The sequence below is a fragment of the Dama dama genome, chromosome 20 (assembly GCF_033118175.1).
Source record: "Dama dama isolate Ldn47 chromosome 20, ASM3311817v1, whole genome shotgun sequence".
In the NCBI taxonomy this organism is placed as follows: domain Eukaryota; kingdom Metazoa; phylum Chordata; class Mammalia; order Artiodactyla; family Cervidae; genus Dama; species Dama dama.
The window spans coordinates 9191567-9213268 of NC_083700.1; the positions used below are offsets into that span (position 1 = coordinate 9191567).

Below are 21702 nucleotides of genomic sequence, written 5' to 3' on the forward strand. Positions count from 1 at the left end.
ACCACCTCTTCAACAAATGCTAAAGGATCTTCTCTAGACAGGAAATGCAGAAAGGTTGTATAAACGTGAACCCAAAACAACAAAGTAAATGGCAACGGGACCACACCTATCAATAATTACCCTAAATGTAAATGGGTTGAATGCCCCAACCAAAAGACAAAGATTGGCTGAATGGATACAAAAACAAGACCCCTATATATGCTGTCTACAAGAAACCCACCTCAAAACAAGAGACACATACAGACTAAAAGTGAAGGGCTGGAAAAAAATATTTCATGCAAACGGAGACCAAAAGAAAGCAGGAGTCGCAATACTCATATCAGATAAAATAGACTTTCAAATAAAGGAAGTGAAAAGAGACAAAGAAGGACACTACATAATGATCAAAGGATCAATCAAAGAAGAAGATATAACAATTATAAATATATATGCACCCAACATAGGAGCACCGCAATATGTGCGGCAAACACTAACGAGTATGAAAGAGGAAATTAATAGTAACACAATAATAGTGGGAGACTTTAATACCCCACTCACAACTATGGATAGATCAACTAAACAGAAAATTAACAAGGAAACACAAACCTTAAATGACACAATGGACCAGCTAGACCTAATTGATATCTATAGGACATTTCACCCCAAAACAATCAACTTCACCTTTTTCTCAAGTGCACACGGAACATTCTCCAGAATAGATCACATCCTGGGCCATAAATCTGGTCTTGGAAAATTCAAAAAAATTGAAATCATTCCAGTCATCTTTTCTGACCACAGTGCAGTAAGATTAGATCTCAATTACAGGAAAAAAATTGTTAAAACTTCAAACATATGGAGGCTAAATAACACGCTTCTGAATAACCAACAAATCATAGAAGAAATCAAAAAAGAAATAAAAATATGTATAGAAATGAAGGAAAATGAAAACACAACAACCCAAAACCTATGGGACACTGTAAAAGCAGTGCTAAGGGGAAGGTTCATAGCATTACAGGCTTACATCAAGAAACAAGAAAAAAACCAAATAAATAACCTAACTCTACACCTAAAGCAATTAGAGAAGGAGGAAATGAAGAACCCCAGGGTTAGCAGAAGGAAAGAAATCTTAAAAATTAGGGCAGAAATAAATGCAAAAGAAACTAAAGAGACCATAGCAAAAATCAACAAAGCTAAAAGCTGGTTTTTTGAAAAAATAAACAAAATTGACAAACCATTAGCAAGACTCATTAAGAAACAAAGAGAGAAGAACCAAATTAACAAAATTAGAAATGAAAATGGAGAGATCACAACAGACAACACTGAAATACAAAGGATCATAAGAGACTACTACCAGCAGCTCTATGCCAATAAAATGGACAACTTGGATGAAATGGACAAATTCTTAGAAAAGTATAACTTTCCAAAACTGAACCAGGAAGAAATAGAAGATCTTAACAGACCCATCACAAGCAAGGAAATCGAAACTGTCATCAAAAATCTTCCAGCAAACAAAAGCCCAGGACCAGATGGCTTCACAGCTGAATTCTACCAAAAATTTAGAGAAGAGCTAACACCTATCTTACTCAAACTCTTCCAGAAAATTGCAGATGAAGATAAGCTTCCAAACTCATTCTATGAGGCCACCATCACCCTAATTCCAAAACCAGACAAAGATGCCACAAAAAAGAAAACTACAGGCCAATATCACTGATGAACATAGATGCAAAAATCCTTAACAAAATTCTAGCAAACAGAATCCAACAACATATTAAAAAAATCATACACCATGACCAAGTGGGCTTTATCCCAGGAATGCAAGGATTCTTTAATATCCGCAAATCAATCAATGTGATACACCACATTAACAAATTGAAAGATAAAAACCATATGATTCTCTCAATAGATGCAGAGAAAGCCTTTGACAAAATTCAACACTCATTTATGATTAAAACTCTCCAAAAAGCAGGAATAGAAGGAACATACCTCAACATAATAAAAGCTATATATGACAAACCCACAGCAAGCATCACCCTCAATGGTGAAAAATTGAAAGCATTTCCCCTGAAATCAGGAACAAGACAAGGGTGCCCACTCTCACCACTACTATTCAACATAGTGTTGGAAGCTCTGGCCACAGCAATCAGAGCAGAAAAAGAAGTAAAAGGAATCCAGATAGGAAAAGAAGAAGTGAAACTCTCACTGTTTGCAGATGACATGATCCTCTACATAGAAAACCCTAAAGACTCTACCAGAAAATTACTAGAGCTAATCAATGAATATAGTAAAGTTGCAGGATATAAAATTAAAACACAGAAATCCCTTGCATTCCTATATACTAACAATGAAAAAACAGAAAGAGAAATTAAGGAAACAATACCATTCACCATTGCAACAAAAAGAATAAAATACTTAGGAGTATATCTACCTAAAGAAACAAAAGACCTATACATAGAAAACTATAAAACACTGATGAAAGAAATCAAAGAGGACACAAACAGATGGAGAAACATACCGTGTTCATGGATTGGAAGAATAAATATTGTCAAAATGGCTATTCTACCCAAAGCAGTCTATAGATTCAATGCAATCCCTATCAAGCTACCAACGGTATTTTTCACAGAACTAGACCAAAGAATTTCACAATTCGTATGGAAATACAAAAAACCTCGAATAGCCAAAGTAATCTTGAGAAAGAAGAATGGAACTAGAGGAATCAACCTGCCTGACTTCAGACTATACTACAAAGCCACAGTCATCAAGACAGTATGGTACTGGCACAAAGACAGAAATATAGATCAATGGAACAGAATAGAAAGCCGAGAGATAAATCCACGAACCTATGGACACCTTATCTTTGACAAAGGAGGCAAGGATATACAATGGAAAAAAGACAACCTCTTTAACAAGTGGTGCTGGGAAAACTGGTCAACCACTTATAAAAGAATGAAACTAGAACACTTTCTAACACCATACACAAAAATAAACTCAAAATGGATTAAAGATCTAAATGTAAGACCAGAAACTATAAAACTCCTAGAGGAGAACATAGGCAAAACACTCTCCGACATAAACCACAGCAAGATCCTCTATGACCCACCTCCCAGAATATTGGAAATAAAAGCAAAAATAAACAAATGGGACCTAATGAAACTTAGAAGCTTTTGCACTACAAAGGAAACTATAAGTAAGGTGAAAAGACAGCCCTCAGATTGGGAGAAAATAATAGCAAATGAAGAAACAGACAAAGGATTAATCTCAAAAATATACAAGCAACTCCTGAAGCTCAATTCCAGAAAAATAAATGACCCAATCAAAAAATGGGCCAAAGAACTAAACAGACATTTCTCCAAAGAAGACATACAGATGGCTAACAAACACATGAAAAGATGCTCAACATCGCTCATTATTAGAGAAATGCAAATCAAAACCACAATGAGGTACCATTACACGCCAGTCAGGATGGCTGCTATCCAAAAGTCTACAAGCAATAAATGCTGGAGAGGGTGTGGAGAAAAGGGAACCCGCTTACACTGTTGGTGGGAATGCAAACTAGTACAGCCGCTATGGAAAACAGTGTGGAGATTTCTTAAAAAACTGGAAATAGAACTGCCATATGACCCAGCAATCCCACTTCTGGGCATACACACTGAGGAAACCAGATCTGAAAGAGACACGTGCACCCCAATGTTCATCGCAGCACTGTTTATAATAGCCAGGACATGGAAGCAACCTAGATGCCCATCAGCAGATGAATGGATAAGGAAGCTGTGGTACATATACACCATGGAATATTACTCAGCCATTAAAAAGAATTCATTTGAACCAGTCCTAATGAGATGGATGAAGCTGGAGCCCCTTATACAGAGTGAAGTAAGCCAGAAAGATAAAGAACATTACAGCATACTGACACATGTATATGGAATTTAGAAAGGTGGTAACGATAACCCTATATGCAAAACAGAAAAAGAGACACAGAAATACAGAACAGACTTTTGGACTCTGTGGGAGAATGTGAGGGTGGGATATTTCAAAAGAACAGCATGTATACTATCTATGGTGAAACAGATCACCAGCCCAGGTGGGATGCATGAGACAAGTGCTCCAGCCTGGTGCACTGGGAGGACCCGGGGGAATCGGGTGGAGAGGGAGGTGGGAGCGGGGATCGGGATGGGGAATACGTGTAAATCCATGGCTGATTCAAATCAAGGTATGACAAAACCCCCCCCAAAAAAATAAATAAATAAATAAATAAAAATAAAATATGACATAAGGGATACAACAGAAAAAAAAATAAAAGTAATACATTTAAAAAAAAAAAGTAGGGATGACTGTAAGTAAAATAAACTAATTTCAACATAATTATTTCAATATTATTAACAGGATTTAAAGTGCATTTGCACGAACAATTCTAACACAGTCACATATCAAAACATCAATGTCAAAATAAGTATAGGTAATTTATATATTAGGAATTATTCTTAGATGTTTTAAGTTATGAGTAGTGAAAACAGTCCTATAAATCTTTGAATCTACTATTTCAAAGCTCCCATGATATACCTTATTCATGAGAAAAACTGAGAATTGTTAAATGATTTTCTTTGTTCACAAAGAGGAAATAAATGTATGACTCTATTGTGGACAGTCAAAGAATGATCAAAGTACAACTGGATGACAACGCCCTGAATATAAAACTTTTCTAGAAAATAAAATCAAAATTTGAAAAATAAAATTACAGTACAGTGGTTTGTACTTCACTTCATGGCAAATAGATGGGGAAACAGTGGAAACTGGCTGGCTTTATTTTTCTAGGCTCCAAAATCACTGCAGATGGTGACTGCAGTCATGAATTTAAAAGACACTTACTCCTTGAAGGAAAGTTATGACCAACCTAGACAGCATATTAAAAAGCAGAGATATTACTTTGTCAACAAAGGTCCATCTAGTCAAGGCTATGGTTTTTCCAGTAGTCATGTGTGGATGTGAGAGTTGGACTATAAAGAAAGCTGAGTGCAGAAGAATTGATGTTTCTGAACTGTGGTGTTGGAGAAGACTCTTGAGAGTCCCTTGGAGTGCAAGGAGATCCAACCAGTCCATCCTAGAGGAGATCAGTCCTGGGTGTTCATTGGAAGGGCTGATGCTGAAGCTGAAACTCCAATACTTTGGCCACCTGACGCGAAGACCTGACTCATTTGAAAAGACCCTGATGCTGGGAAAGAAAGATTGAGGGCAGGAGGAAAAAGGGCCGACAGAGGATGAGATGGTTGGATGGCATCACCAACTCAATGGACATGGGTTTGGCTGGACTCTGGGAGTTGGTGATGGACAGGGAGGCCTGGTGTGCTGCGGTTCATGGGGTCGCAAACAGTCGGACACGACTGAGAGACTGAACTGACAGACAGTGGTTTGAAACCACCAAACTTCAGGTGAGTACCTGCTTTAGCCATTTATTTATCTATTCATTCATTTATTCATAAGTGATTCAAGAGTAAGTTCAAATCTAAAAAAAGCTGCTGTCTGCTACACACATTAGGACTGCCAAAACTATGAGCAGAAATCCAAATTAAGGCTTGCCTAAAATATACTGGGGGTGAGGGTATACTGGGCGTGGGGGTAGGGGGGAATGTTGGGACTGAGGAATATGCTTGGTCACTCAAGACTGACTGACTTTAAAAATTACTTCATGCAATTACACTCAAATACTTCATATGTATGACAAACAAGGAAATTATTTTATGACAGTTAAGGATCTCTGTTGGTTAACAGGATGGAATAATGTACAGGTGATTGACATAGTGGTCTCTCTACTAGTAATTTTATACTAAAACATCATAACAATGTTACCAGGGTTATACAGCAAAAGTATTCCTATATGTAAGGTAATAAATGCATTGTACAGAAAGAGTTTCACATACACTTGAACAAAATAATAGATTTGTAAATCTTCAGTATAGGTTAATCAACAGACAGGGGCAATTTGATTATTTAATGAAATAATACTTCTTCTTGAAATTACTGAGAAGAGATCAGTTTGAAATTAACACATACACACTACTACATATAAAACACATAATCAACAAGGACCAGTCTATGTATGGGACAGGGAACTTTACTCAATATTCTCCAATAACCTATACAGGAAAAGAATCTGAAAAAGAATGTACCTATAACTGAATCACTTTGCTATATACCTGAAACTAATACAACATTGTAAATCAACTATACTCCAAAATAAAATAAAAATTAAATTTAAAAAAGAAAATAAGTTAGCCATTAATCTGACAGTGTAGCTAAAAATTTCAGAAATAATTTCAGAGTAAATCTAGTTACTGCCTCTTTATAAACATATATTTAGAATAGTATCACCATGAAATAATACTAAAAGTCTCAAATGTATTTTCTAGGCAGGACTGTTGTTAAACCTTTTTGAAAAAACTTAAATGGTTTCTGAGGTAGAAATGAAAGAGCTTAAAAAATGAGTAATGAGTAATATTTCTTTCTGATACAATATTTCTTATAGTCTTTCCTATGGGAATTATCAAAATTCTCATTTTTCAAACATCAGTTTTAATTTTTAAATGTTCTTATGGGGCTAAAGTTCATTAATTTTACATAAAACTTCTACAGAATGAGCATATCTCAGGTAATACATAAATTTATGTACTTGCAAAGCAAAAAATTAGCACATACTGTAAGATTAAGGAGATATTCTTTTAATAAACTACAATTATTTGCTTCCTTTAATCAAGCTATTTTGACTTCATTTTTTGCCATTACTCTTAATCTTCTTTCTAAAAGTATAAACAGAAATTTGATTCTTAAGTAACATTTAAACTTCCTACCATACTGTGTGGTCTTTTGGACTTAATATAATGCAATGCAATAAGCTGAAATTTAAATACAAAGGACTATATTGAACTTATTGGTTTATTGAAAACATTAACTCTCAGCTCATGAAGCTCATAAAATGGCCTTTTTCACTACTCCTCTACAGAAGAGCAACCATCTCAGTCTGTCAAATTTCTTTAGTTCCAGATGGGTGCCTTAAAGAAGTACTGGAGTAAACTATGAAATACAAAGGTAATGGGTTCAATAATTTTTTGCCTGTCTCACAGCAGAAAATGAAGGAAAAAAGCAGAGAAAAACATTCACTAACATTAAAGAAGCTGAAGAATAAGACAGTGATGTCTTGAGCTCACCATACTTTTTAAACTGTTTAAAATTTATGAAATAATTTTAACCAGAATATTTTAAGTCTTTATATTAGCAAATAAAACTTAAAATCTAAGAGAATTCTTCCTTGACTATTTAATAAACTATGTACCTTTAAATATTTAAGAAATTAACTTTTTAAAATCAGAAATCTGGAAGGGTAAAGCATTATGCTCATGATCACAGAGAATCAATTTTGAAAAACAAAACTTTTCACTCTTTGATATACTAGACTTATTTCTCCATAACTCTTGGTTAGAAAAGTAGTAAGAGAATTACTGATGCTGTTAATGGGGTGAGAGAGTTGTTTTCAGATGGGCTCATACAGCATGGGAATTCAGTACAGATGTTTGGAATAACTTGCAGCTGTTGCAGGGTGAATAGGCTTAATGAAATCACTGGGAATATTGAAGGAGAATTGCCAAAAGTACTTTAAACCATTTATATTATTGTGATTAAAAAATGTTTAATTAGAAGCCTAAAATTGGTCTTTAATTATGAATCAAATTTTTAGATGTCTATCATTGTTACATATTCCTGGGTATACATCCACAAACATGTTCAATTGTAACAAAGTACCTCACTTACTATTAATATATGTCTTATGAGAAAATAATTTTCTTTAGTTTGATCAAGTTTTGGCTCAGTTAAATTTAATTCAAAATTCTTTATAAACTTATTATATGCAAAACACCAAAAGGATAAAGAGTGAATAAAAAAAAGTCCCTCACTATTCTCAAGAAACTTACCTAGAGAAGGTATTATACGTGTACACATAAAAATAATACAAAGAAACAGTATTACAGGAATTCAGTGCAATTTTCTGGATTTCACCTAGTGTTCAAATGCTGCTCCTTGAGGATGAGCCTGACTTTGCCTAAAGGTATCTGTAGGTACCAGAGGTACATTATTCCTTCAGCCAGGTAAAAACTGTTAGGAAAGTCAATCTTCAAAATAAGATGTCAACCTTACCATCTATTAGGTTTCTAAAGCATATGGAATCACCCTGAATTAGCAATACAGAAGGCTAGTACTCTAGGCTCTCATCGTAAGTGTGGATAAGAGATAAGATATTTAGAAGATATGTTTTAAGTGGCATGCTGGCCATCCACTCCTTTAGGCACTCCAAGTTCCAAGAACAAGTTGAACTCTGAGAAGTCCTGATTCACTTTTACCATGCATTATGAAAAGATGACAAATCAGTGTCTTCAGGTAATGTTCCCATAATATGTCACCATAGAAGGTTTTGATTCAGCTTCAAGACTCAACCCAATTAACTTAGAAATCTTAGCTCTAAGCATGTTGCCTAAGGTCAATATGTTGTGAACCATATATGCAAGTCACATGTAAACTTTCTAGCAATAAAAAAAGTAAAAAGAAATGGGTGAAATTAATTTTAATAATCTATTTTCTTTATCCAACATATTCAAAATACTATCATTCAATTTCTATGTGATCAGTGTAAAAATTATTGAGCTATTTTACTTTTTTTCTTCAAGCTCTTAGTCTTCAAACTCTGGTGTGTAGTTTACTCTTATGACACATCTCCATTCGGACCAGTTACATTTGAAGATTAACAGCTACTATAATGAACACTGTGATGCTCTAGAGGATAAACTTCTTTTGGGAAATGGTCCTTTGAGCCTTCCTCTCCAACAAAAACCTACCGCTCCTCTGTTTTCCCCCTTTATTCTGTAGGTTATTAGGGACAGAGCCATAACAACTCCACTTAGCAGTTCTTTGGTGGTAAACAATGGGGGGGTAGGGGACTTGGTCAGTAAGATATTTTAAACCCATATATTCAAAAATGAAATAAATAAAATCTTGTACTATATTTCTCCCCACCTATCTCCAAATGTTGTAATAGCAGCTCCCTCCAACACAAATCTGTCTGCAATGCAGGAGACCCAGGTTCGATTCCTGGGTCAGGAAGATCCCTTGCAGAAGGAAATGGCAACCCACTCCAGTATTCTTGCTTGGAGAATCCCATGGACAGAGGAGCCTGGCAGGCTACAGTCCATGGGGTCATGAGAGTCGGACACAACTTAGTGACTAAACCACCACCAACACAAATGGCATGGCTGATAGTTTAGAATATCTCCTCAGGAGAAGTGGAATGGGGGTACTGAAACTCCTGGGTTTTTAGTAAGGGTCATTTCTATGACCAAAATAAAGTTACAGTTACCATATAAATTTAGAGATTGTTTTGGATACCTTTACATAATCTTTTAGTAAAAATACTACAGCCCATTCTGGTTTAGAAACATTTCAACTTCTCTTAAGTTTCATAGAATAAAGTAATACATCACGTCGTAGTGATATGTTAATTTGTGGCTACTGGTTTGCACATTTCTAGAATTCCCTTTAAACACACTATCATCTCATTTATTGAAAATGAAGATGCAGTACAGTGCAGTGAATAAAGCACTAGCCTGAAATGGAAGATGATTTGGCTTCTAGACTTCTGCCATGTAAGTTGTGTGATGTTATATAATTCTCTGAATCTAAATTTCTTCATCTGTAAAATTAAGGAGGCAAAAGTACATCAAAAACCTTAATTGGAAGCTATATATTTATTCAAGAATTTCAAAATGCTGTATTATCTGAAGCAAACAGTATTTCCAAGGTCATGCTGCAAAACTTTGTTGAGAGTGAGATTAAATAACAAAGTTAAATAAATGGCCAAGTTATAAAAGGAACTTAATTCTGTAGGTGGGTTTAGTTCCTGTTCATTAGCTCCTGATAGTTTTTTACAAGTGAAAATAACACTCGACTTTTTCCATGTGAGAGAATTCATTAAGTTCAGTTTAGTATTGAAATAGTTTAAATTTGAGTGACTGGGATCACTAAGCTTCACTGATAAAATTCTGCTAATTAACTTTAGGAACTTAAAGACTTATCACAAAAAAGAAAGCAAAGAAAAAACATATACAAATATATAATCATCTAATATTAAACACCTATGACTGTTGATGAAAAGGTAAGTCATGAAACTTCTACATTTCTATTTTATTTCCCACGGATAATTTCAGTTCAAGGCGGGCAGATACTTGTGTGTTACCACTACAGTGTTGTAATGCAGCGAACAAGGGTGGTCCAACACCTGTTTCTGTAACTGACTGAGTCCTTTGTTTTTTCAAAAAGATCAGTAATTTTTAAAAAATGCCTTGATGTCAGTGCACAATAGCATCTTTCAGAAATGTTTAAATGTTGACAAAGGAAGCAGGATTCCCTCCTACTCATACCAAATCACTGTAAGAAGAACAACTCATCTAATCAGTACAAGACAATGAGCGCTTTCTTGAGCATATTTACAGAGGTAATAAAAATGTTTTTTGAGGGGGAATGGGATAAACACTAAACAATAAAATGGCTAATTCCACTATGGAACCTCAAATCAAAATCAGAGTAAAATCCTAATGTAAGTATCTAGACATTCTCACAGTAATCTAGGCACACTCTTCCTCGCTACTTGATCTCTATTTTCCACACTGTGGTCAAAACCCTTATCCGAGATGCATATCATTGCCACAGCTAGGTAACAGAGCCTTAAGAATCCTTGAAAGACAAAATTAAAGGGGGTTTATCTACTGCTATCTGAATCTGGGGGATAACAGCCAATTGAAATTCTAGTTAGTAAAACTTGATTTAAATATAAATGCTTATCTTCTATAGAAATATACATAATCTTTGTTGCAATAACATAAGATGTATTTCTTAAAATAAATGAAACCCATACATGAGCTTCAATAATTTCATTAAACTAGTGGATTCTCCCTGCTTGTTTTTCAAATTTCTGAGCGTTGAGATAGTCCTTTTGAAACTGAAAAAACATTTTAAATTGATCACAGTTATCTATTAATGGCTGAGGCTATTTGGTAAGAGTTCTGTAGAAATATGAAAACCTCATAAAGACTATTTAAAAAGTTGCTTCTAATAGCCAAAGAATTTATAAACAATTTGATAATTTAAAAAAAACCTTCTAAGTTCCAAAACTTAAGAACTTTGAGCCTCTTCTGTATCAGTTCTATGGCTTAAGAAAGGTATGTCACTCAGCTCTAAAAACCAGATCTACCAATTTCAGAATTTCCAATCAAATCTGAGTTAGAAGCTTTCATGAATCATAAAAAGAATTTAAAACTTAAATTATTTAATTTCAAATGAGTTTTTCAAACCATTTCCTAAGAACAAAACATAAAACACACACACTCTTTCAATTCAGCTGTTTTCTTAAAAGGAGTTTAAAAGACGCTTTAAGAACTAACAGTTAGCAAATGGTTCATATTGGCTACCATGTTTTGATACCAGTCCTGAAACAGGCTCATTACAATAAAAGCTTTTGCAACCATGTGCAAGGAGAAATCATAAAGGGCTTGATTTTTGCAGAAGTAGGCACCAGCTCCAAATTTGTTTGATACAGTGTTAGAACGGAGAAAAATGCAAATACCAAAATCTGAACTAAAAAGGACATGCATATTTTCTTAGTAAAAGATATGCTTGGATATTAGAGACAATTTATTTCAATCTCACATAGGATCAGCATCAAGAAGTTGAAACTCCAAAACTTTGGCCACCTGATGCAAAGAACTGACTCACTGGAAGACTCTGATGCTGGGAAAGACTGAAGGCAGGAGGAGAAGGGGACGACAGAGGATGAGATGGTTGCATGGCATCACTGACTCAATGGATATGAGTTTGACCAAGATGCAGAAGCTGGTGATGGACAGGGAAGCCTGCTGTACTTCAGTCCATGGGGTCGCAAAGAGTTGGACACGACTGAGCGACTGAACTGAACTGGCATATGGCATAGGGTTTGACAGTTTAAGAGTATAAGGAACCAGCAAGATGATGGTGGTATCATGTATGGAACAGATATTTTAAACCTGAGATGATTAACTATGGTTGAAAAACAAGCAACAAGACTTCCTCACGCTGTCTATTACACAATGGCATGCAATTAAATGCCTGTCAAACGGACTGACGTAGAATTCCTGGCACTTAATCTGAATCAAATCTAATAACTTACAAGGGAAATAAAGAGAACTCTTGAGGAAGAATGTTAAATGCAACCAGAATTCTTTCTATTAGGCAATATCTTTTGTTGTTTTACAAGGTCCAATTTGAAAGATGCAGGCTTTTCAGAAGTTAAACAAAAGAATAAACTTGTTCTATCTTAGGGCATCATTTTTTAGAAGTTTACTTTGAAAATAAAGCTTCTACTAAATCAGTTTACAATCTTTTCTCATCTATATAGGTTAATATAGATACATATTCATGTATATTTTAGTAATACAGGCCCAGTTATAAGGATATGTTATAAAGTTTTTAAAGGTGATTATGTCTCTAATTCACTTCACTCATGAAGAAACAGCTATTTTACTCCTTCAAGTGAAAAAGATAAGGAAAATGAAAAAGCAGGAGGTGCCCAAAATCATCATGCCCTTCCTGCACAGACTTCGACACCACCCCAGAAAAAAACGTAATGAACATCACTATTCACTTAGAAAAACAAAACCACCCACTAGAAATGTGGTGTAATTCAAAATAAGAAATATTTCTTTTTTAAAGAAGATGTAAAAGAAAACATCTCTGCTTTACATACTAAACAATTCTTACTGTTAAACAGGAAATGTTTTTACAGCAGCCTTTAGAGTCAAGTCTGTACAATAAAGGTTCATGCTGGTTTTCACCCCTGGCAACCAAAATGCATTGTCGAAAAGAAACTCCTAAATTAAAAAGTCTCCTTCAAAAGTGATTTAATTCATTAAATGGGGAAAGGGGGGAGTGGGGGAGGATTAGGATCAATGCAAAGAGTAGATAATCAGGTTTTGATCCTATCTAAAGCAAGATCTGAAGGTTGTTTCACTTATAGCAAGGAGTACATTCTTATAAAGATATTGCAAAAAAAAGGGGAGGGGAGTAGAATTACAAGCAAGTTTTAATAATAGATTCTAGACTCTGACTTGGACAGTTACCTAGTTTCAGAGGGTCTTATATTATGTGGGAAAAATTCCAATGGGAAATACATTCTCATTTCTCACAAAAATAAATTTAATCCCTCATAATTTCCCTACCAAAAACTCATTTGAGAAATAATTTATTGCATGAAAGCAGTACTATAAAATACATTAAAAGATTAAGGTCATAACTTATTATGCGTAGTCTTAAAACTCTCATAAGGATTCAGGGCACTGTTAGCTCAATGGGAAAAAGAGATGAAGCTGTCAATTGTACACGGGAATAATCTATTCCTGTATATAAAAATGCAACAGAAGTAACTCCCACTCTTTCTTTTTCCAATTGTGTACTATATAACTCCCACAAATGCTGATTCTGAGTGATGAAGATCCTCAAGTAATACTAATACTGAAAAAAAAAGTGAAAGAAAGTTAAGTGAAGTCACTCAGTCGGGTCTGACTCTTTGCGACTCCATGGACTGTAGCCTACCAGGTTCCTCAGTCCATGGGATTTTCCAGGCAAGAATACTGGAGTGGGTTGCCATTTCCTTCTCCAGGAGATCTTCCCAACTCAGGGATTGAACCTGAGTCTCCCGCATTGTAGGCAGACGCTTTACCGCCTGAACCACCAGGGAAGTCCCACTGAAAAAGTTTTCAATAAATATACTTCAAATGGCTAAAGTATCTTCATCACCAGATAAAGCAGAATTCTGAAAAAAAGCAAAAACAAACAAACAAAAAAAAACCCACCATGGAAGAAAAAATTGATCATGTCAATAACTGCAAGAAATTCTCTGATGCATTAAGGTAACTCAGGGTATAGTAATTTACCTTACCTGCAAATGAAACCTGGAAATGCTGGACTTGAAATATACCAACAATACAGATCACCACTGAGAAGATGACAATGGTTTCCCCTAAACCGGACAGCAAAAGCAGGAAGGAGGAAAAAAACCCAGTCACATTTTAGAGACTTCAGATTTTAAAAATGACCCATATAATTTGACAGGAAAACTTTTAAGAAATAAGAAATATCTTAAGGGACAAAAGGGTACAGGAGATGAAAATCAGTTGAGGGCAGCGATATAAAGCTTGAAGGACTTAGCAGGGACTTAAACAAATGGATACACAGAAGAAACTCTAAATTGTGTGTAAAAGGAAAACAGATGATGCTGAGATGGCAGAAGATTGTGCCAGGAAGCCATTTTCACAGATTTCTCTTCAATCTAAGGGAGGTATAAATGCCCATTTCTTAGGAACAATTGAGATCTATCCCTTTTTATATGCTCATTTTTCTTATACATCAGAGTTGAAAAATACCAAAGGTATGAGTCCAGCTGAGAAGGGGGAAAACTATACATCTGAAAATTAAAGTTCAGATAAGCACACAGGCCATCAAAAAATGATTTTTATTTCAATTTGCTAAATTAAAAGCATACAATGACCTAAACGCATCCCTTTAAACTCCTTTTCTTGCAAAAACCAAAAGATGATATAAAAGGAGCATTTCTGAGGTTTGAACAAAGTAACAGAGCAGAGCCTTAAGAAAAGCTTCATTGAACTTTCTTTAAAACTTTTTTTTTAACCCCTGAAACCATTCAATATCACCAATGCCATAAAAAAAGAAACCTTGGCCAACAATCATCTATGAAGCTGTTTTTAAAATGGCCATCCTCTCTCCTTGACCAACCTTACCACCTTCAACCAGATGGCTTGATCCCATTCTTTCTCCCCAAAGAAAAATCAAATAAAAATTACACCAAGAGGATTCATTATGGGGATAAGCTATATGAAACTGTCTCTAAAGAGTAACGCACATTTCCAGTCGTTTCATCACCTGTAGATAACCAGCCTTCTGGCTGCCTGAACTGCCAACTCCTAAAGGAAAGTGGGGTGTAGAAAGGTCCTCAGTAAAGGTTGTCGGTGTTGGTGCTCCGAGGGGTCTTGATCTTCTCGATGTTTTTGAGGATTACATCATGCAAAGTGGCATACTGGTTCCGTACGTGGAGCAGAATCTGGCGCACACTCAGGTACTCATTTTCGTCGACCTCCGCTACGGTGCGGCGATAATCTTCCACCTGGGGGTATTTCACTATCTTGGACAACAGCTTGGCCCGGGTGTTGTAGTAGGTGGAGAAGCGGCGTAGATAGGAGGCTGCTGTGCTCTCCACGGTCCACAGCTGGTCCACGGTGTCTTCCTGGATGGACACTCCGAAGTTGTTGCCGTCCTCCACCTTTGGGATGAGGAGCTGCACCCACATCCGCACAGTGTTGCATTTCTCTCTCAGCAGCTCGATCTCAGGCTTCACACGCTCAATCAACTCCACCAGATGCTGGTTGCTTCGCAGAAGCTGTCCCTCGCCGCTGGGCAGTGCTAGTACCTTGATGGAGGGCTGGGTCTGCAGAGGCGGCGGGTCCCGGTTGGGCCCATCACCAGCAGTGTCTGGGGCAATGAGGCTCTCTGGGGCTGGCACTGAACGGATTCTGGACAAGTCTTGCAGGCGGAGCTCCTGGACCCGACTATCTAGCTCCGAGAGCTTCTGAGGGAAGAAGGTGGACACTAGATCCTCGGCCTCCTGGGCGATGCGGGCCCGAAATGAATCTACTTTCCCCTGCATGTCCTGCTCTAGCTTCAGCGGAGAAGCCATGACCGCCAGGGGCGTCGAATGTTGGAGCGGATACGGGTTTGGGCTTCCGGTGCCACCACCAACTCCCAACAGACCAGGGCCCGCTAGGCTGAAGTGACGTCCCAGGGTCCCTGCGGACTGGCACGCGGCGGAGGCGGAGCCACACGCTGACCACTCCCGATGGCGCCTTGGCCACATGTGTGTAGGTGGGGAGGGGGCCCAGCCGGATCTAGTTATCTGGGTGGCCCATCCTCCATTTACTGGCCCCCACGGGCTGGAAGACAGTTCCAAAGAAAATCGTTAAACTTAAGCTGTGAAGACACAGGTCAAGGAAATCCACAGTCCTTAGATCCAGAATACACGATCTCTTTTGAAAGTCACCGCACGAAATGGGCTCCCAAGAGCAAGGCTCACTTCTGAAGAGCCTTAAATCACATCTTTACAGGTAATCTGAGGCTATCCATGCTTTCCCCTTAGAAAGTCAGAGGGCTTCCCTGGCGGCTCAGTCGGTAAAGAATCTGCCCACAATGTGGAAGACGCGGGTTCGATCCCTGGGTTGGGAGGATTCCCTGGAGGAGGGCACGGCAACCCGCCTGGAGAATCCCCATGGACAAAAGAGCCTGGTGGGCTACAGCCCACGGGGTCGCAAAGAGTCAGACACCACTGAGCAACTAAGCATACATAGAAAGTCAGAAGTGAGTTTACTATTATATTTTTAATCAAGTTAGAAAACTTCTGAGCTCTTCTATGGCTTACTTCATATAATTTTTAGTTTAAATCACAAATGTTAAGTTACAGAACTTTTCTTAAAATTCATTTTGGTGAATAATTACTGTTGAATCTAGACTGTAGATTAAAGTAACAGATTTCCTGAATTTGATAAGTGTATGGTGCTTACAGAGGTTAATATCCTTGTTTTTAGGAAATACACACTACAGTATTAAGGGATAAAGTGGTATGATGTATTTTACCTATTCTCAGATGGTTCAGAAAAAGAGTGTGTATGTTTGTCAGTGTGTGCATTTGTATAGAGAATGAGAATGCTGAAGCATGTGGAGAAATGATAAAAATTGATGACTCTGTATAGATTGTATGAGAGATCAGTATTAGTCTTATAAATTCTCTGTAAGTTTCAACTTAATTCAAAATAAGTGAAAAAACTACCTTTTCCTTAAAGGTTTCTGGAATCATAAAGACAAACCCTATAGCCTTCTAAACTTTCACCCTATTTATTTATATTCATTTTCTTTTCTCTGAAATATTTTCCTTTTGTTCTTTGTAACCCACAGAGTAAAATCCATGCCACTCACTTTTATTCTAAAATTATTGAAATTTAGGGTTTTGCTTTTTTTTAAAGGATTATTCTAAAGATGCTATAGTATAGTTTCAAATGTAATTGTCACTTCGGTCAGGCTGTAAACTCCTTCAGGACAGGAGCCAAGTTTTAATTCATTTCCTTTACAGGTGCTCAATACATGCCTGATGAAATAATCTTGACATAGTAAGATTTTAGCTAACTAGAACTTCAGAAAATCTAGAACCAAAAGGAAAATATCAACAAGACAAATATGTTGTTACAGGTTGGGTCCCCCAGCAAGCAGAGAAGTTGCTTACTGGAAGTTTATTGGGGAGTGTTCTTAAGATAAACACCTATGGAAAGGAAGAGACAGAACTGGGAGACGCTGGACTTCAATGCAGTCTCAGAGCCATGACGGACCCCATGGGGAGCTGGGAAATGCCCTTCAGGGGTATCCTGAGATGGGGTCAAGGCAGTTATGAAGAGGGCTCTTTGGAGGCAGGACTTCTTGCAGTTGGGAAATAAAAACTTAAGTTCTGAGCAGGGATCTGGGGAGCGCATCACAGCTTCAACTATATATGTAAGACACTTAAGATACCATAATCTAAATGGAAAAAAAATACCTCATTGGGGGTGGTGATAGGGTTGAAGAGAAGCATCAAGAAAGTCTAAGAAAGTAAAATTAACATGGTGATAGTTTTAGATGTGGCAAGATGAGAAAAAGCAGAATTCAGTATTATGCAAGTTTTTTAGGCTTAGATAAATAATTTCTATTTATACTTATAGTAAACCTCTCCTAAGAGGTGATTTAGATAGACACACATTTTTTACATACACATATTTACATTCAAGTTATGAGAATTTAGATAGAGCTGTCAAACAGAAAAGAAAAAGCAGATCTTCAAACATGACCACAATTTCCCAAATGTTGATTTTCTTCATAACTTTGGCTATAAAAGATTACAATAGGGCCAGCATGGAAATTCCTTTTTGTACCAATAACATCCTCAAAGGTGTCAATAAATATGGTTTAACAAATGGTTATTCTGTCTTCAAAGAGAAAACATTTCTAGCTGCTTTTCTGCTTTAACTGAAGCATAGTTGCTTTACACTGCTCTGTCAGTTTCTGCTGGACGGCACAGTGAATCAGCCATACATATGCATATATCCCCTCTCTTCCAGCTGCTGTTTTAAAAAAGGAGAGAAGTTTCTTTCTGTTTATAAGTGATTAATGTAGCCATTTATATGAAATTATTTACTTGTCTAACAGTAAAATATAAAATCCTTTGGGGGATTCAACTACTCTTTTTTCTGATGTGATGTAAGAATTTTATTTATTTGTAATGTTTTCTGGTCTTGTTAATGAAAGTAGCAGTTGTAGGAAAGTAACAGCTCCTAATTATTCTTCTGCGATCAACCATGAGCAGTCAGTTATGAAGACTGTTTAATGCACTTGCATGCCTTGAGTTGACCCGTGAAATGAACACTGAGTGTAACAGGTGGAGGAAGGCTAGGGACAGCTGTAGAGAGTGTTGTCTCGTTCAGGCCAGTTTCTCCTTTCTCCACAGCCCAGTGGGGTTCATCACGAACTGAAGCCAATAACAGGCACCCCACTCGTCTTTTAGGAATATCAGCAGATCTATGGATTGATTTGTCCTTTAAATATCTTCCAAATCTGAAACTATGCCCTGTGAAGATGGGATTCTGTGGTGCTAAGTGTAAGTTCCATTTACAAAACTAAACAACTGTTGTTGTATCAACTATTGGAGACAACTGTAAGCTTGAGATATGGATTGGAATTTAATCTTTCAAAATACGCTTTTTTCCCCCCACTGATTTCTGTCTATGAAAGTTAGAAGAAATATCATCAGTGGGGCTAAATCTAGATAATCTTAAGACTCTGGTGGGTGATAATATTTATGCCTTTATAAAATTCTTCAACTGTGGGTTGCAATGGATCTTATGTTATCTAGACCAAATGGTTTCATTTACCACATGTGAATATCCCCAAGTGAGCAATTTCTAGGCCTGGGAAATATATCACGTCCTCTTCCTTCCTTCTTCTTCCTAGACTGCTGTTAAGTAAAGGTACAGAAATAAACGGTGTGCAGTGCCTTTTGGTCAGAATCAAGTCTCCACATCTAACATGACCATGGCTTTAAATGAAGTGAGAGGAAGTGAATGTGTTAAATCACTTAGCCGTGTCTCTTTGCGACCCCGTTGAAGCCTGCCAGGCTTCTTTGTCCATGGAATTCTCCAGGCAAGAATACTCTTGTGGGTTGCCATGCCCTTCTCCAGGGGATCTTCCTAACCCAAGGATCAAACCTGGGTCTCCTGCATTGCAGGCAGATTCTCTACTGTCTGCACCACCAGGGAAGTCAAGTTGGCAATATAGCATTGTGGTTCAAGTTTGAAGTTAGTCACGTTCAGATCTTAGCTCCGCTACTCACTGTGACCCTGGTTAAGTTATCTAACCTCTCTGTGCTTCATTTTTTTCATCTGTAATAACATCTATAAAATTATTTTGAGGATTAAATTAGTTAATACATGTAAAGAGTTTAGCAGAGGGCCTGGAATATAGTAATTGTTCAATAAATGTTAGCTATTATGAAGGAGGGTTTATCAACAGTCCAAAATCTCCCTTTACTCCTTGGAGTAGAATGGTGTATTCTAGACAAACAAAACAAGATACAGTTTTCTTGTTCACTGTCTTACTATTTAGCAGTGATGACTAATTGTACTACACAGTTGAATATAAGTATCTTTTTTTAATGGCTTGAATTTCTCAGATCACCAGTATTTAGAGTCCGTATCACAGAGGGCATAGGTGAAGTAAGCACAAAGGTTTATTGGCTACCTTGACTGAAACTGTGTTTCTAGATAGAACCCCTTCTTGCAAAAGCCATGTCTTTAGCAAGTTCACATTATTCTTATCTTCAGTTCAGTTCAGTTCAGTTGCTCAGTCGTGTCCAACTCTTTGCGACCCCATGAACCGCAGCACACCAGGCCTCCCTGTCCATCACCAACTCCCGGAGTCCACCCAAACCCATTTCTATTGAATCAGTGATGCCATCCAGCCATCTCATCCTCTGTCATCCCCTTCTCCTCCTGCCCCCAATCCCTCCCAGCATCAGGGTCTTTTCCAGTGAGTCAGCTCTTCACATGAGGTGGCCAAAGTATTGGAATTGCAGCTTCAAACTCAGTCCTTCCAATGAACACCCAGGACTTATCTCCTTCAGGATGGACTGGCTGGATCTCCTTGCAGTCCAAGGGACTCCCAAGAGTCTTCTCCAACACCACAGTTCAAAAGCATCAATTCTTCTGTGCTCAGCTTTCTTTATAATCCAACTCTCACATCCATACATGACCACCGGAAAAACCATAGCCTTGACTAGACGGACCTTTGTTGGCAAAGTAATGTCTCTGTTTTTAATATAATGTCTAGGTTGGGTCATAACTTTCCTTCCAAGGAGTAAGTGTCTTTTAATTTCATGGCTGCAATCACCATCTGCAGTGATTTTGGAGCCCAGAAAAATAGAGTCAGCCAATGTTTTCCCCATCTATTTGCCATGAAGTGATGGGACCAGATGCCATGATCTTAGTTTTCTGAATGTTGAGCTTTAAGCCAACTTTTTCACGCTCCTCTTTCACTTTCATCAAGAGGCTCTTTTGTTCTTCTTCACTTTCTGCCGTAAGGGTGGTGTCATCTGCATATCCGAGGTTATTGATATTTTTCCCGGCAATCTTGATTCCAGCTTGTGCTTCCTTCAGCCCAGCATTTCTCATGATGTACTCTGCATATAAGTTAAATAAGCAGGGTGACAATATACAGTCTTGACATACAAATTACATAATTGGGATAGTTTGGAGACAGTGATGTCTACTTTCAAGGGTCCTTAAAATCACTGATTTTAACAAAAATCCACTGATTTTCAGGTCCTAGATTCATGACTTTTTAAGATGCTATGGCCAGTGACTCTCCATCCAAGTCACTGATAGCTTCCTTGTTTACAAAATGCCTGCATCAGTAATGTACTGGATGACTTCCCTGGTGATACAAAGGATAAGAATATGCCTGCCAATGCAGGGGACATGTGTTGGATCCCTGTTTCAGAAGGATTGATTCCTCATGCTGCGAAGCAACTAAGCCCATATACCACAACTACTGAGCCCACATTCTAGGGCCTGCAAGCTGCAACTACTGAGCCTGTATGTTGCAACTACTGAGGCCTGTGTTCCCAGCGCCTGTGCTCCACAACGAGAAGCCACTGCAATGAGAAGCCCGTGCACCACAACAAAGAGTAGTCCCTGCTCATTGCAACTACAGAAAGCATGCAGCAACGAGGACCCAGTGCAGCCAAAAATAAATTAATTAAAAAAAATAATGTCCTGGATGAACAATTAATCTTCTATTTCAGTATTTTTCAAACTGAAGTCCACTGGTTCCCTATAATTATTTATGTGTCTTCATTTTGATGATAAATTAATTGATGTAACCATATTCTGGATCATATTATAACTGCCATGTGATCTGGGGCCCAGCAATTACATTTTTATGATTATGATAGTACCAAGAGGAGCCTATTAGGTGGTGCTGGTTTAGTTGCTAAGTTGTGTCCAACTCTTGCAACCC

General features: G+C 37.4%; 2 protein-coding genes across 4 annotated transcripts in view; both read right to left on the reverse strand.

Moving 5' to 3' along the window:
• Positions 1-21702, reverse strand: part of ATF6 (activating transcription factor 6) — a 255115-nt gene that overhangs the window by 87955 nt on the left and 145458 nt on the right. The window lies entirely within an intron of this gene.
• Positions 14172-16311, reverse strand: LOC133040050 (proteasome activator complex subunit 3-like). The gene has a single exon (XM_061119796.1). The coding sequence runs from the start codon at positions 15968-15970 to the stop codon at positions 15053-15055; it is 918 nt and encodes a 305-aa protein (XP_060975779.1). The 5' UTR covers positions 15971-16311; the 3' UTR covers positions 14172-15052.

Coding starts and splice junctions, on each gene's coding strand:
- LOC133040050 (XM_061119796.1), bottom strand. CDS start 15,970: ATGTGGCCAAGGCGCCATCGGGAGTGGTCAGCGTGTGGCTCCGCCTCC.